This window comes from Nelumbo nucifera, chromosome 8, assembly GCF_055504915.1.
Source record: "Nelumbo nucifera cultivar China Antique chromosome 8, China Antique-T2T, whole genome shotgun sequence".
Taxonomy (NCBI): Eukaryota; Viridiplantae; Streptophyta; class Magnoliopsida; order Proteales; family Nelumbonaceae; genus Nelumbo; species Nelumbo nucifera.
Window position 1 is genome coordinate 56,400,759 of NC_142656.1, and position 16,060 is coordinate 56,416,818.

The 16,060-nt window shown below is 41.3% G+C and overlaps 1 protein-coding gene across 3 annotated transcripts; it reads left to right on the forward strand.

Moving 5' to 3' along the window:
* Positions 1–11,490: 11,490 nt before the first annotated feature.
* Positions 11,491–15,822, forward strand: LOC148790027 (uncharacterized). 3 transcript variants are annotated; one of them, XM_088893971.1, is made up of 3 exons: positions 11,491–11,697; positions 14,641–15,061; positions 15,170–15,822. In XM_088893971.1, the coding sequence occupies exons 1-3, from the start codon at positions 11,506–11,508 to the stop codon at positions 15,496–15,498; spliced, it is 942 nt and encodes a 313-aa protein (XP_088750097.1). In that variant the 5' UTR covers positions 11,491–11,505; the 3' UTR covers positions 15,499–15,822. The 3 variants fall into 3 exon arrangements, with proteins under 3 accessions (XP_088750097.1, XP_088750095.1, XP_088750096.1); XM_088893969.1 differs by having other exon boundaries at positions 14,641–15,763; XM_088893970.1 differs by lacking the exon at positions 11,491–11,697 and adding an exon at positions 12,808–14,369 and having other exon boundaries at positions 14,641–15,822.
* The last annotated feature ends 238 nt before the right edge of the window (positions 15,823–16,060 follow it).

Sequence of the window (16,060 nt, forward strand, 5' to 3'; positions counted from 1 at the left end):
TATATCAGAGGTCTAAAAGTTTGAAATAAATAGGGCCCTATATTATTGCAAAAAAAAACAATCAAGAAATAATCCATGACTTACGCAGAAACCAACAACTTATAAAGCACAAGCTCCTACTCAACCAAACAACCCAACAAATATACCAACCAGCAACCAAACAACCCCACCGGCCTTCCCAATACCTAACAACACCTTGAAGAAAACAAACAAACATGAACTCCCCTCATACTCTTGAAACCTTTCTTTCCATTCTTAATCCATTTATCCAAATAAACACCCGACTACGCCCATATCTTCTTACAACCTGGGAGATCTCCAGTTTATACATCAAAATGTCATCCACATCATTGGGTTCATCACTAGCCATGCCCTCCATTCCCTTGGGAATGAAAATCCAATTTTAACTGATTCCTATTTCCAATTTTGATTCTCGTTTGCACCAAACAGGCAAAAATAATAAATCATTTTAATTCCAATTTCGATTCTAATTCCAACAACAAGTTAAACACACTCTTAATTTCAAATGGAAAGACTTAATACAATAAGGGTCTGTTTGGCGTATCTTTTTGGGAAGATCTTCTAGTAGTTCTGGCAGTCAAAAGATGTATTGAGCTTTTGTATGAAGATTTGAGCAACCTGAAGCATGTTTGGCAGACGCGTGTCTTTCCATGCATCTTTCCACGTCTTTCCGCATGAGATTAAAATATGAATAGTGCGAGAAGCTTCATTTGAAGCTTCCCGAAATCAGACCAAAATGGGTTTTTCGTGTCTTTTCGACATTCCGTTTTAGGGCAACTAGATCTTCCACGCACCAAACAGAAATAGACCAAAAATCGATCTTCCCAGCTTGTAAACAGCTGAAAGACCACATGGAAAGACACGTCAAATGGGCCCTAATTTTTCTAGAAGAGATATAGAGTTCGGCCTCCCCTAATTTATGCACCTCATTTTGTATCCCCGTCCTTTCTATTCATTAAACCTTAGCTGATCACCATTCCTTTTCGATTATATCCATGGCATCGGTAGAATTTGAGGAAGATGTCAGCATCCTTCCTCTAATGAAACAAGGCCCCGTTTGGTTTGCAGAAATAGGGGTCTAGAATCGGGATTGGAATAGGCTACTCCAATTCCAATTGTTTGGTTGGATGGAATTGAAACATTCCCCCATTTGAAGGAATGGCCCTTCCCTACCCCTCCCTTGAGAATAAAATCCCATTCTTACTGATTTTAATATCAATTCCATTTCCATTCCTGTTTGAACCAAACAGACTATGAGAATGGGTCAATCCAGTTCGGATTCCGGAAGATTCCAATTCCGATTTCAACTGAAAACCAAACGTACCCCAAATTTTTTCCAATAATAACAGACTTCCATCACTGTCTCTTTGACATGTCAATATTTGTCCTATATTATTATTAAATACTTATCCAGAAGTCTAGACCGATAAGAAAAATCTAATACACTTAAAAATATATTTCTTTCTTCTTTCATTGTCCCTCTTCATTCATTTTCCTCTTTCCACGTTGTTTCTCTTTCTCTTTCTCTCCCTCCCGGACCCATCACCTCTTTCTCTCCTCTCCCTCCCGGACCCATCACATTTGCTTGACATATAATAGATTTGAGTTGATAAAATCACTAACAATGGCCTTTGGGGATTGGGGGATCTGAACTGGTTGTCATTGTTGAACATGGGCATATTAGCTAAATGCTACGAGTTAGCTTGGCCCATGGCTCTAGATTCAATAAAAAACTGGACAAAGTTGTCGGACTGGAAATTTTATGGAGTTTGCCTTGAAATTATTGAATCTGACACTGACTTTTCTTTATGAACCAGACGAAAAGTCAGTGTTCATGTATCGCTGTCCCTCTGGATGACCAGTTTTATCTGCTACAGGAGAAAGCTGTATGCAATACTGATCATGTATGCAATACTGATGACGATCCGAGGAGAAAATAGCTCATGAATTTCCTGAAGCACCAAAAAGAAGGAAACCTGAACCTCTACAAGCAAGTCTTCCGTAACTAATTGTTAAAAGAACCTTCACCAAACGAATCCTTATCCCGGAGAAGTCTTTTTAGAAGACCAATGGCCAAGACATTCCCCTTCCTTGGCAAATTCCAATCTCATTAGAGCATGTGATAACTTACCGGTAGCTGGTAGGTGAATGTGCACTGTACATATTTGTCTTTGTATTCCTTTCAAACTGAGCCTAAATTTAATTAGTATTTGATTAATCAATTATACAATAGAATACATATATACGTAAGTGGTTTTAAAGTTTTCACTAAAACCTTTTTTTATTTTTTTTTATTTTGTCCCATATAGAATCGGCATAGGAAACAAAATGGCATGCCAACCTCAATTGTTCCACTCTCTTTGGATAGTAATAAATTATTTGATGAGACCAGATCTACTGCTCACACAAGGCGTGGTGCAGTCTGACGAGTACAGTCTTGTCAGATAGAAGCTTCCTAAGGGCGTAGCATTGCTTAGCCGCGAGCTACTCTGTTGCTCAGCGAGCTACTTTGTAGCAAGCTCTTAGGAGTACTTCAGGGTGACCATTATCAATGTTGGTCTTCGGGGCAGTTCTTCTGCCCAGGTGCTGGAGCGAGCTGGTTTCCCTAGCTCACGAGCTGAAATAGTCTTGGAGTATTCCTTTCTCAGTAGCTCAGGGGACCTGGAGCTCGCATTGTAGCGAGCTCCCCCTATAGCGAGTTATGACGTAGCGAGCTACTCTACAATGGTCCTTATTTTTTCCGGGTTGGCCTCAATGCCGCGCCGGTTCACAATGTACCCCAGGAATTTACCCGAGGTGACTCCAAAGGCACACTTATTCGGGTTCAATTTCATATTGAATTTACGCAGAAATTCAAAAACCATGCTCAAAATCTTGTATTAAGTCGCAAGAAAGCTGGGTTTTGACGACCATGTCGTCTACATAACATTCCACCTTTTGGCCAATCAATGGCTCAAACAGTTTATTTACAAGTCTTTGGAAGGTTGCCACGACATTTTTTAATCCGAAGGGCATGACCTTGTAACCGTACAGGCCGAGCTCGGCTATGAAGGCAGTTTTCTCTTCATCGGCTGGGTCCATCCTAATCTGATTGTAGCCCGAGTAGGCGTCTAGAAAGCTCAGCAACTCATACCCCGAGGTCGCGTCCACTAGGCGGTCAATTCTGGGGAGTGAAAAGCAGTCCTTTGGGCAAGCTCGGTTCAGGTCGGTGTAGTCAACGCACATGCGCCACATACCGTTAGCCTTTTTCACCAGAACGAGGTTCGCCACACAACTCGGGTAATGGACTTCCCTGATAAAATTGGTTGCAAGGAGCTTCCCGACCTCCTCGTCGACTGCCCTCCACCACTTTGGAGCTAGGTTGCGTTTCTTCTGTCTAACGGGCCTAACTACAGGATCAGTATTAAGCTTATGAGTTATGATGCTGGGGTCTATGCCGGGCATTTCTGCCGCGGACCAACCAAAAACATCTAAATTCTTAAGTAGAAAGCGTACCAGTTCGGATCACAAGGGCTCCAGGATGGAAGCACCAATCTGAAGCGTTTGGGCAGGGTCCTGTTCCGAGGTTGGGATAGAGACGGTCTCCTCCGTAGGCGCAGCTCGCTCCTCGCTCTGCTCCATAGGTCACTCCAACTCAAGGTTGTTGGCCACCTTGGCTTTTCCCTTGAGGGCGATGACGTAGCATTTGCGAGACTCAAGCTGGTCACCTTGCGCTACCCCGATGCCGAAGTCCGTGGGGAACTTCATGGCCAAGTAGTAGGTGGACACCATGGCCTGTAAAGCATGGGTAATCGGCCGACCCACTATGGCATTGTATAGGGAGGGGGTTGTGACCACCAAGAAGTCATGGTTGAGCCTCACAATGCTAGGCCTGATGCCGACTTCCACAGGTACTGTCACCCTTCCTAGGGGCTGAACTTCCTCTCTGCTGAAGCCCACCAGGGGAGTGTTCACGGGCTTTAGGTCGCTCTCCTGAAGCTGAAGTTTGTCAAAACACCCGGTTGCTCTCTTGAAACCTTTCTTTCCATTCTTAATCCATTTACCTAAATAAACACCCGGTTGTGCCCATATCTTCTTACAACCCGGGAGATCTCCAGTTTATACATCAAAATGTCATCCACATCATTGGGTTCATCACTGGCCATGCCCTCCATTTTCTTGGGAATGAGAATCCAATTTTAACTGATTCTTATTTCCAATTTTAATTCCCGTCTGCACCAAACAGGCAAAAAGAATAAATCATTTTAATTCCAATTCCGATTCTAATTCTAACAAGTTAAACACTCTTAATTTTCAAATGGAAAGACTTAATACAATAAAGGCCCATTTGGTGTATCTTTTTGGGAAGATCTTCTAGTAGCTCTGGCAATCAAAAGATGTATTGAGCGTTTGTATGAAGATCCGAGCAACTTGAAGCATGTTTGGCAGACGTGTGTCTTTCCATGCATCTTTCCACGTCTTTCCGCATGAGATTAAAACATGAATGGCACGAGAAGATTCATTTGAAGCTTCCTAAAATCATACCAAAATGGGCTTTTCACGTCTTTTCGGCATTTTGTCTTTGGGTGGCTAGATCTTCCACGTGCCAAATAGAAATAGACCAAAAATTGGTCTTCCTGGCTTGTAAACAGCCGAAAGACCACACAGAAAGACATACCAAACGGGCCCTAATTTTTCTAGAAGAGAGAGAGAATTCTGCCATCTTAGAAGAGAGATAGAGTTCGGCCTCCCCTAGTTCATGCACCTCATTTTGTATCCCCATCCTTTTTGTTCATTAAACCTTAGCTGATCACCATTCCTTTTCGATTATATCCATGGCATCGGTAGAAGTTGAGGAAGATGTCAGCATCCTTCCTCTAATGATACAAGGCCTTGTTTGGTTTGCAGAAATAGGGGTCTGGAATCGGGATCGGAATGGGCTACTCCAATTCCAATTGTTTGGTTGGATAGAAATGGAATTTCATTCTCATTCCTACTAGAATAGCATTCCCCCATTTGAAGGAATGGCCCTTCCCTGCCCCTCCCTTGAGAATAAAATCTTATTCTTACTGATTTTAATACTGATGAAGGGGAATTTGGCCCGACCTCGCAATTACCCGACACGTGGCAAAAACAAGCAGCTCGGGACAGTAGGACGCCCGAAGCAAACACCGAAAGCAAAGTCTCAGCTCGCTATTGAGCCCGAACTCCAGACTGCCCTACTAGGAGCCCGAGCTCCCCACCAAGGGCCCGAGCTCCCCACCAAGGGCCCGAGCTCCCCGCCAAGAGCCCGAGCTCCCCACCAAGAGTCCGAGCTCCCTACTGGGAGTCCGAGCTCCCTGTTAAGGGCCCGAGCTCCCCACCAAGAGCCCGAGCTCCCTATTGATAACTCGAGCTCCCTACTGAGAACCCGAGCTCCCTGCAAGGAGCACAAACTATATTGGGCCCCAAGCCTCGCAAAGCTGTGACCCGAGCTGGCCCGTGGCAGCTCGGGACACTCCCCAAACCAAACTCAAGACATCTCGCTCACTCCAACACTTCGCTTCTGAAACACCAGGCTGATCGAACGTACCTGACGCCAAGGACGTCCGTATCCTTGGGTGACTCACCTGACTGATTTGGGATCTGACGCCTGACAGCCGCACTTCAAACGGCCTCCTGCTACCGCCACCTGCCACCGTCGTTACTAACCGCAGAGACGGCTCCGACAAAGGAGCAGTGGCGGTTCTGACCGGCCAGAGGAAATGACATCCGAACTGGTAGGAGCTCAGAAGTAATCATGCCCGATCTAACAGAAGCCTGGAAGTGAGTGCGCGAGGTGGTTATAAAAGGCTTCTACCCCCCAGAAACGAGGTATGCTAACTTTTGCGCTATCTGGTCTATCTTGCCTTTGAGAAACTCAAACTTGAGCTTCGGAGCCCTCACGCCGGGTTCTCCCCGGAGCTTCTCTTTTCCCTCCGTTTCAGGTCCCTGACCACCCGATTCAGAGGCAAGATCATCGACAGCAAAGACCGGCCGGATTGCACTCCATCAGTTGGCGCAAAAGGTCTCCTTCCAAAAGGTCTCCCTCCAAAACTCTCATACCCCTTTCTTCTCCTTTGAAAAACTCAATACTCATGGCCTCATCCAGCAACGCCGGACGCAGCACAGAAACAAACACCACCGGGGAACAGCCCCAAGTTCCCGTGGTGTGTGTTGGGCCGTTCACCATCCCCCTCTCGGTGGATGGAATCCCCAATTTGAATACGCCACAAGCAGTGGCGCCTGTAAACCTACCTGCCACAAACATCCCCTTCCCTCTCCCCATTGAGACTACCTTCACTGAACCAACTGCCGTCCCCCTGGCAGATAGCCAAAATTGGTTGGACAACCTAATGCAGTGCATGCGGGCAATGCAAGCCCAGATGCAACAATTCCAGCAACACCAGCTTCACCAGCACCAAGTGTTGCACAACCTCTCCCAATACCACTATCAACAGCAGTTCCCCCAACTGACACTGAGCCAACCACTACTGCCACCTCGCCACCCTGCTCCGAAGCCGGTCAAGGCCTCTCCGCAGGATGGGCGCCTCCACCAAGGAAAGGCCTCTAGGCCCCAGAATCCCCCAAACAGCCAAGCCTCGTCCCCAGGCCGGAGAGAAAGAAAAGTCATCATCGCCTCGCAGCTCACAGGCAGATCGGGAACCTCGCCCGCGAGATCGGCACCTCGAGGCTCCAAACCGGAGTCCCCACTGGTGAACCGATTCGGCGTACTGGCAGCAGCGGACGACCAGCACTCCAGGCCCATCGAGCTCGGCAACATGGAGGCCAGCAGCGCCAGTACAAGGCCCACTCAGTAGCGAAGGCGCCGTCGAGGTCGACGGACAGCCACCCGCGTCCTGTCGGAGCTTAGAGGCAAAGGCGAGACGAGCTCGGACAAGGTAGGAGTTGCCCCGATTCTCTCAGTTCCTTCCCCCCTCGCATCAGAACTCCTGGCAGTCCCCTTGCCCAGAGATTTCAAGCTCCCGCCTCTAGACAAGTATGACGGGTCCTTCGACCCCAATGACCACGTGGACGCTTTCCAGTCCCAAATGCACCTCGCCAAAGCCAGCGAGTCATGCATGTGCGTGGCTCTCACCACCACCCTTAAGGGGGTATCCCGCACTTGGTACAAGAACCTGGCCCTCGGCTCGATAAAGTGTTGGGCTCAGTTTGTGTAGGTCTTCACTGCACACTTTGTCACCAGCAAACGGTGCCCCAGAGCAGAGGAAAGCATCTTTGGGGTAGTCCAAAGGGAAGGAGAACCCATACGGGGCTACATCAAACGATTCAATGAGGCATGTTTACAGATATCGCGGTTAGACCCCGCGGTGCAGCTCGTCGCAGCAAAAAGAGGGGTGACGCACAAGGAATTCAAATGGCACATGGTAGCCAACCAGCCCGCGACCGTGGCCGAGTTCCTCAAGCTCGCGGACAAGTTCATGAGGACTGAGGAGGAAATCAACCAAAGAACCGAGGGCAGAAACAAGAAAAGGAAGAGGGACGGCAAGCCCTCTAACTCAGTCGACCGAAAAAACCCGGCCCGGGACCGAAAATCGAACCAGTCGTTCCGAGCTCCCCTGCTAGTTCGGACGGATTACACGCCACTGAACACGAGGCAGATTGAGATCCTAATGACGATCAAGAACGCCCCATACGTGAAATGGCCACCTCGCCTAAAGGGAAATCCGAACGAAAGAAACAAGAATTTGTATTTTAGTTTCCATAGGGACCATGGTCACAGTACCGAGCAGTGCAATAACATCCGAGACGAGATAGAGGGGCTCATCTGTCGCGGATACTTAAGAAACTTTGTACAGCACAACAATAATAGCAATAAAGCGGATCGGCCAGGCGAGCACGAAAAGGACGCCCCCGAAACCAGCAGCAGGCCTGCCGAACCGATGCAGCGACAGCCTCCGGCAGAAAGGCCAATTCGGGGAACCATCCATGTAATTGTGGGAGGTTCGGTGGTAGCGGGGTGTACATCAGCGGCAGCCCGGACTTCAGTTCGCGAAGCGGTCCTCAAGGAGTGGAACCCTCCGAAAAGGCCAAAGACTGAGGAGCCAATCCTTTTCACAGAAGACGACGCGCGAGGAGTTCGCTACCCTCACGATGACGCACTTGTCATTAAACTAAGGATCAGCGACTTCGAGTTTAGGCGCGTACTTGTAGATTCAGGCAGCTCGGTGGACATCCTCTTCAAATCGGCATTTGATCGGCTACAGCTGCCGAGGAGCGAACTAAAGCCCGCAAGCACTCCTCTGGTGGGCTTCAGCGGAGAGGAAGTCAGGCCCCTTGGAAAAATAACGGTGCCTGTGGAAGTCGGCACGTGGCCTTGTGCGGTCAGACTCAACCACGACTCCTAGTAGGGAGCTCGGACTCCTAGTAGGGAGCTCGGGCTCCTGGACTTGTTTACTTTTGGTGCGTGTTTTGGACGCTCTGCTGCCCCGAGCGACTTGCTTTTACCACGTGTCGAGTGATTGCGAGGTCGGGCCAAATTTCCCTTCATCAAAAACCTATACAAAGTTTGTAAAGGTTTTCTTATGTTTTCCTATTTTTCCTTCAAACCAAAAATAACTTAAATGTAATAATGTATCAAGCATCCATCTATCGATCGATCTATCTATTTATTGTATATACATAATGCAGTTTTTGATATTAGCCTCTCCATCCTTCTCTATTATTTTACTAGCTAGTTTTACAATTTTTTTGCTACTTTTAAAACTTTAAGAAGATTATTTTAATTTTTATTTTCTAAACATTTTCATTAATTGGGTAGTGGATTTCTATTGAGAATCAAGCAATGGATTCCAATTTCCAAACCAGCATATCTCGAGCGAGTGATTAATTTCATGAACAAAACCATCAAACATCCATCTAGGATTTGTTCAGCTTTCCGGTTAATGGTTTTTAGCTGCCCAAATTCATGATGGATACCCCATCAACTAAGGAAGAGGGAGTTGGTACAATGGCCTTTGGATTGATCAATACAATTTAATTATATGAATGTCATTTCTATCAAATATAATAATTTGTATTAGTCAATCCAAACTACCGTGTCAAGCAAACCACCACATGCCCCATTAATAATAACACCAACCACTCACATTTTAACTTATCTATTAAAATAATCGCTTACATTAATTAAAATAGTCAACAACTTTGAATGATTTTTTGGTTACTCAACAACTAGGGTCTTGTCCTCATCCCTTGCAACAGATAGGTTGTAAGTCATTAAAACTGAAGATCAGGACGCGCGGGACAAAGGGTGTAAACGTATCGAATTTGAGCCATACTCGAATTTGAATCTGATTAAAAATATGGATATCTGAATTTGAATTTGATTTGATATCCGATGGATATCGAATCTGATTAAATATTTGAATATTTTATTTACATAAAGTATGTAAATATATAAATTATTTATATAATTTAATTATTATATATAAATTATATAAGATATTTAAAAATTTATATATAATATATAATAATTAAATAATCGATTAAATTTGGATATTTATCGAATTGAATCAGGTCACATCTGAATTTGAATCCGATTAATTATTTAGTATGAATACGATATCTAAATTCGACCAATTAGATATTCGAATTATCCAAATTTAATTTGATTATGTCAATTCTCAAATTCGAATGAAATCGGATTTTGAATACCGTTTACACCCCAACATGGGCTGGATTAAGGTTGATGTGCCCTCACCTCTCGTGATCTCTTGTTGGTCATAGATTTACATCAATCCAATCCAACACAGTCGGAGTTGCACATAAGTGTTTGGATCTTTTACACACAATATGTTCTCACGTTTATGGGACATCATAGTTGTGTATGGGAAAAGGTTATAATGGCTGATACATATTGTTGAGAATTGGGGTTACGAAAACTTGGAGAAAAAACTTTAAGACATGTTTGATGATACTATCTTTAAAACGTTATTTGCCTCCACTCAGTTTTATCGAGTTTGTTGTTATGGGTTACAGGAAAATTCGTTCCTATGATACAATAGGGGTTTGGGCGAAAATCTGTAACTAAAAAATTTAAAGATTCTCCGAAAAATCTTCTGTAAGACAGTAGCATATCAAACTAAGAGAGGCAAGAGTGATTTATTCACTACAAGAAAAATGACCTTTGGTAACAGTTCAAAAATTATTTCCAATATAGGAAAAGTCATTGTCAAATGTTTTGCTTACAACTAAATGAGTTGTTGTTAGCGAAGCTATTGTTAAAAGTGTTTTGCAACAATAAAGTGTTGTGAAATATGTTTTTTACAACATTTGATCTATTTTCTTGCAAAAATGCTTATAGAGATGTTTTTTTATGCTGTTATATATCAATTTATATGCCACCATGTACTTATGTCGGCATATTTGTGGCATATCATCTTATGCCACAAAAAATTATGTTGATATAAGCTACTCCAATTCCAATTGTTTGGTTGGATGGAATTGGAACATTCCCCCATTTGAAGGAATGGCCCTTCCCTACCCCTCCCTTGAGAATAAAATCCTATTCCTACTGATTTTACTATCAATTCAATTTCCATTCCCGTTTGAACCAAACAGACTATGAGAATGGGTTAATCCAATTCGGATTCCGGAATATTTGAATTCCGATCCAATTCGGATTTCAACTCAAAACCAAACGTACCCGAAAATTTTTCCAATAATAATAGACTTCCATCGCTGTCTCTTTGACATGTCGATATTTGTCCTATATTATTATTAAATACTTGTCCAGATGTCTAGAGCGATAAAAAATGTCTAATACACTTAAAAATATATTTCTTTCTTCTTACATTGTCCCTCTTCATTCATTTTCCTCTTTCCACGTTGTTTCTCCTTCTCTTTCTCTCCCTCCCCGACCCATCACCTCTTTCTCTCCTCTCCCTCCCGGACCCATCACATTTGCTTGGCTGATAAAATCACTAACAATGGCCTTTGGGGATTGGGGGATCTGAACTGGTTGTCATTGTTGAACATGGGCATATCAGCTAAATGCTACGAGTTAGCTTGGCCCATGGCTCTAGATTCAATAAAAAACTGGACAAGGTTGTTGGACTGGAAATTTTATGGAGTTTGCCTTGAAATTATTGAATCTGACACTGACTTTTCTTTATGAAATGCAAAGAGGGGCTGTTACTATTAATAACATCTAATGTCCTATCATTGGAAAAGTGGTGTAGACTTTTCTTCCTTTACCGACAAACCTTGATGTGCAATCTTCACTTCAAAGGACAAAAAAACCCCAGTCTATTACCGGTTCGCTCCAGTACTGATCTGATGCCAAATCCATTTCCACAATCACCAATTTGGGTCAAGGGACTGAATTATTAGTAGTGGGTGTCACCAAATAAAAAAAAACAAGAGTCTACATCATTTTGTAATTTACATGGAAAAATCAGCTAAATTTGTTAATTTGTCATCATCAAGACTTCAGCCGCCTTCGTCTTGAGCCACAAGAAATTGACTATGAAAAGTCTTCGCCTTTGTCATCATCAAGTGGTGAAAAAAGCTTTTTATAGCAAATTAGTGCTATACCTAGCTACCATTCCAGTTCCACCATTGACAGGCAGATATCTAAAAGACTGTAAGGTGAGGAATTGTGCTGGAATTCTACTTGAGAGATCCAATATCTTGAGTCTTGACCAGCTCAATCAAGAGGTATTAATTTTAAACATGTTACTTACATTCCACTAGCTTTCCTTTTCATTTGCCATAATAATTTTGTAATACATAACTAGTAATGTGTTTAGATCTTGGTTTGTGTTTTGATCACTAGGTGTTTTGAACACGAAGAAATGAGTTTACATTCCGCTACGTGTTTACATCTTCATTTGCCATAAATCAAATCCAAAAACTGATGATCACAAGGTGTTTTGAACTCAAAGAAATGGGATTTTCGTTTGAACTCAAGAAAGTCGCTAGTAGGAATAACTGCAAATGTGTGTGGAGTCTTAGTTTTAATCTGTTATATTATAAGAACAAAAGGAATTAATTTACAAATTAGGATTTTGAAATTCCTTTTTTTCTCTTATTTTACATTAAAACCAAACGGTTATCAAAAAAAAATTGTAAGCAATCTGCTTGTATTCGTTCAGATTCACATGGGTTTCTGAGTGGTTAAAGTTTTTCAGGTATAACACCTTTCTTATGTCATAGAAATTGAAATTTACAGGTGATGGCTGGTATACAAAGAGTCCAAAGTTCTTATTTTTCTCTTACTTTCTATGTCAAACCAAAGGGAAATCAAAATATAAAATATTAATAAACAATCTGCAGATGATATTCATTCAAGTTCACATGGGTTTCTGATTGGTTAAAGCTTTTAAGATATAATTCATTTTGGATATCATAGAAATTGATATTTACAAGTGATGACCGGTATCCCTATGGGATTTATCAAACTTCTTTTAGCCTTTCTGCTTTATTTATCTTGCTTATTTGTTACAGCTGAAAATGTAGATAAGCAATATGGTGATTATTTTAATTACAAGGAGAAGGATCCTAGAAATCTCCTACATCTATTGTTAAGTCATTAATAGAGGTGTTCACGGTTAACCAAACCCGAATTATGGACTCTTTTCTCAAATCAAACCAATCCTTTGGTTGAACCAAAACCAATTAATTATTTGATAAACATGCATACATACATATATATATATATATATGTTGTGTATTTATGATATGTATGCATGCATATATATTACATATTTATATCATTATTTATCTTTTGAAATATATATTTTTTGGTCAAAATATTCTGAATTATATAAGTTATTAACTATATTACATGATTAGCCTAAGCACACGCCCTTAGTCCAGCCCAACCTGCCTAAGTTCCATCCTACATGTAGTATAAGTGGTACATTCTAAGTTGCTCCAACCTCCATTATCCCAGCAATTCCAGATCTCCTGCCTACGAGAATTCTATCCACACCTACCCACAATACACCACCCCCATGAATTGGAAACATCTCCCCCTGCATAATACTATGCAGAGGAAGAGATATTCTTTATGCGTGACTACGAAAAACGTGGGCAGGAGATCTGGACTCTATCCCAGCACCCTTCCCCACCATCCTCCCCATCCCCACCCCAAAAGTTTACAATTAGGTCATTAGGTGCATTTGGTTTGTAGTGGGATTTGTATTTCATCTGTTTCACAAACACAAACAGCCTCCTCTATGTCATCTATACGCTATTGCTGGTTGTGGAATTAATGTGTTAAACCAGCAAAATGGCATTTTTTAACACAACTTTTTATAGATTTCTCAAGCAGAAAACATGGTTCACTGACAGGATATTGGTATGTCTAACATACAAATTGCTCTAGTCAATCAGCATCATCATAATCCTAACATGAATCTTTTGTTTTGTTTTGCCAATCCATTTTACTTAAAGGCAAGTACTTAAAACACTTCTTACTACTTCTACTCGTCTTTTTTGATCTGTCTCTAGTTCTTCTATCCCCATCAACTTGTAACAAATCACTCTTCTAAATTACAGTTGTTGGTGGTTTCTTATGTATATGACCAAACTATATATCTTAGTCCACTTTCTTTCGTTATATCATTTATTGGAGTTACTCCTAGGTTCTTATGGATGATTTCATTTGTAATCTTATCCTTTCGGGTTTTTTTATTCATCTAACTTAGCATATGCATATCTATTACACTCGTCTTCTCATGGATGTGTTTAGTGAATTCATCCATGATCAACACAGATAGATAAAGGCCAAGTGCTGAACCTTGATGAACACACATCATAACTATAAAATCTAAAGTCTCTCCCATTGGCGTTTTAACATTAGTTGTTACCTCCTAATACATATCCCTAATTAGTCTATATACCTATTTTGGACCCTGTCATATGCTTACCATTTAGTTAATAATGTCACCATTTCATGATTTGATGATGAACCATATCCTTAAAAAGTAAATAGAGAAAATACATGTACACTTGAATTATACAATCAATGATGTAATTTTCAAATATAGATTGGTATGGTTAAGCAGCCATACCACACTTTTTATAAACCATGAATTTAACTTGACCAAAGATTTTAGACCCTCTACCAGGGTCATTAAATAGGTACTATTTGATCAATATTTTATTAACGAGTTTACAATATAATAAGAAAGAGGAAGCACATTGACATGGTTGTCAATTAGAATATACACTAAACCAAAACATTAAGCTAGAGTATGTATATGATTTACCAGCCACTTAATGTATCAAGACATAGCATTAATCTATCCTTAATTAAGTGCCAGGATCCCCAATCCGGAGCTTGGTGTCTCTTCCGGCATTTGCAAAACATCAACTCAATTAAGGTATATTTTTTATATAATATAAGTGTAAGAGCACATGTTGCAAAAGAGTAAAAATAAATTAAGCAGTAAGCAAATCATACGAAAATAGTAGGTTAGTTAAATGGTCTATGTCTACTTAGACCATTTACGCCCTATGTCTACTTAGACAACAGGGGTAGAAATTGTCTAGTGAAAATTTCAGAAAAAAAAGGACATTCGCTCTTTTGTATAGATATATAAATGTAGATATAGATATGTGGAGAATTTTAAAATGGATTGATTTTGAATGTAGGGCTCAATGAAGAATCTGATGTCCAGCGATGTTGAGAAGACCCTGGCAGATGACAATGTTATTGGGAACTTGTCCACAACTGATGTTACGTCGTTTTACGTTCAGATGCTCAATGGAAAAACAATTCCGATCAATGTTGTGAACTCAGACACCATAGGAAGGGTGAAAGAAATGATTGAGGACAAGGAAAGGATACCGCCCCCCATGCAATCCATCACATTTAAAAAGAAACCACTTGAAGATGGAAAGACCGTAGCTGAATACAGAATTCAGAATCAGGACACGATTCACTTGACCGTCAATCTAAGAGGTGGAGGCAACACAACCGGACCAAGCAGCAATGCAATAGGGATTCAAGTAAAAACTGGAATAAATGATAACGATGTCATCTACCTGGAGCCAGAAAACATCACTACAATAGGTAAATTGAAGGAAATGATCAAACATAAAAAGCAAATTCCTTCAAACGAGCAAATTTCTCTGAAATTTAATGATGATGAGCTCAAAGAGAATGGTAAAACCCTTGCAGAGTGCAATATCAAGGACAAAGACAAACTTCAGCTCATCCGCTGTGGCAATTCTCATAAACTATTATGCATTAATAACCCTTTCAAGAAAAAGGAAGTGTCGATGATAAAGGCATCAAACAAAGGTGCAAAACGTTCAACAAGTAGCAGTGGCGCCATGGAAGGTGAAACAAAGGATGATAAGAAGAAGACATCTGTGGAGGGTGAAATACAAACATGGAAAGTGGAAGGCAAAACACAAACAAGCCAAGTGGCAAAACCAAGTAGTTCTAACAAGCAGAAAGTGGCATCTACGGAAAGTGAAACAAAAGCAATTAAATTGAGAAAGTAAGTAATTCTAATGGTGAGGAAAAGGCTGAAAGTGAAACACAAGCAAGTGAAGTAGGAAAAGCAAGTTGCTCTGAATAGCTTTTCAGCAGGCTGTGGGACTGGGATCTCCGCACTTGTCTTTTAGAGTATTGTAATAAGATAAGATTGAGTATCAAGATGAGATTGGAATGGAAGGTTTGAGAGATGGGATAAAGTTTGAGTTAAATTGCTTTTCATGTCTCTCGATTTATATATATATATATATATATATATATATGTTGTTTTAATTTCTTTTATCAATGCCTTATTTTCTACTTTATCTAAAATTCTACACATTGCAACTGTATTTATCTTTGTATCTTTTTATTTCACTGTGACTCATAAATTTACTCTTTGTTTTTTCCTTTTATAGGGAAACTTATACAAACCTTTCTCTTCTTTTCCCTACCTTTTCTTTCAAACTAAATACATCTTTAGGGATAACTTATTTTCAATTGCTTTATCAAGCATTAATATAGTTCAAGAGTGAATTGTTTAAATGCTTAGGTTGGGGCAGAATTACAAAAACCTTCCCCAGATTTTCA

Coding starts and splice junctions, on each gene's coding strand:
- LOC148790027 (XM_088893969.1), top strand. CDS start 11,506: ATGAAAAGTCTTCGCCTTTGTCATCATCAAGTGGTGAAAAAAGCTTTT. Junction 11,698..14,640: donor TTGACCAGCTCAATCAAGAG/GTATTAATTTTA, acceptor TTTTGAATGTAG/GGCTCAATGAAGAATCTGAT.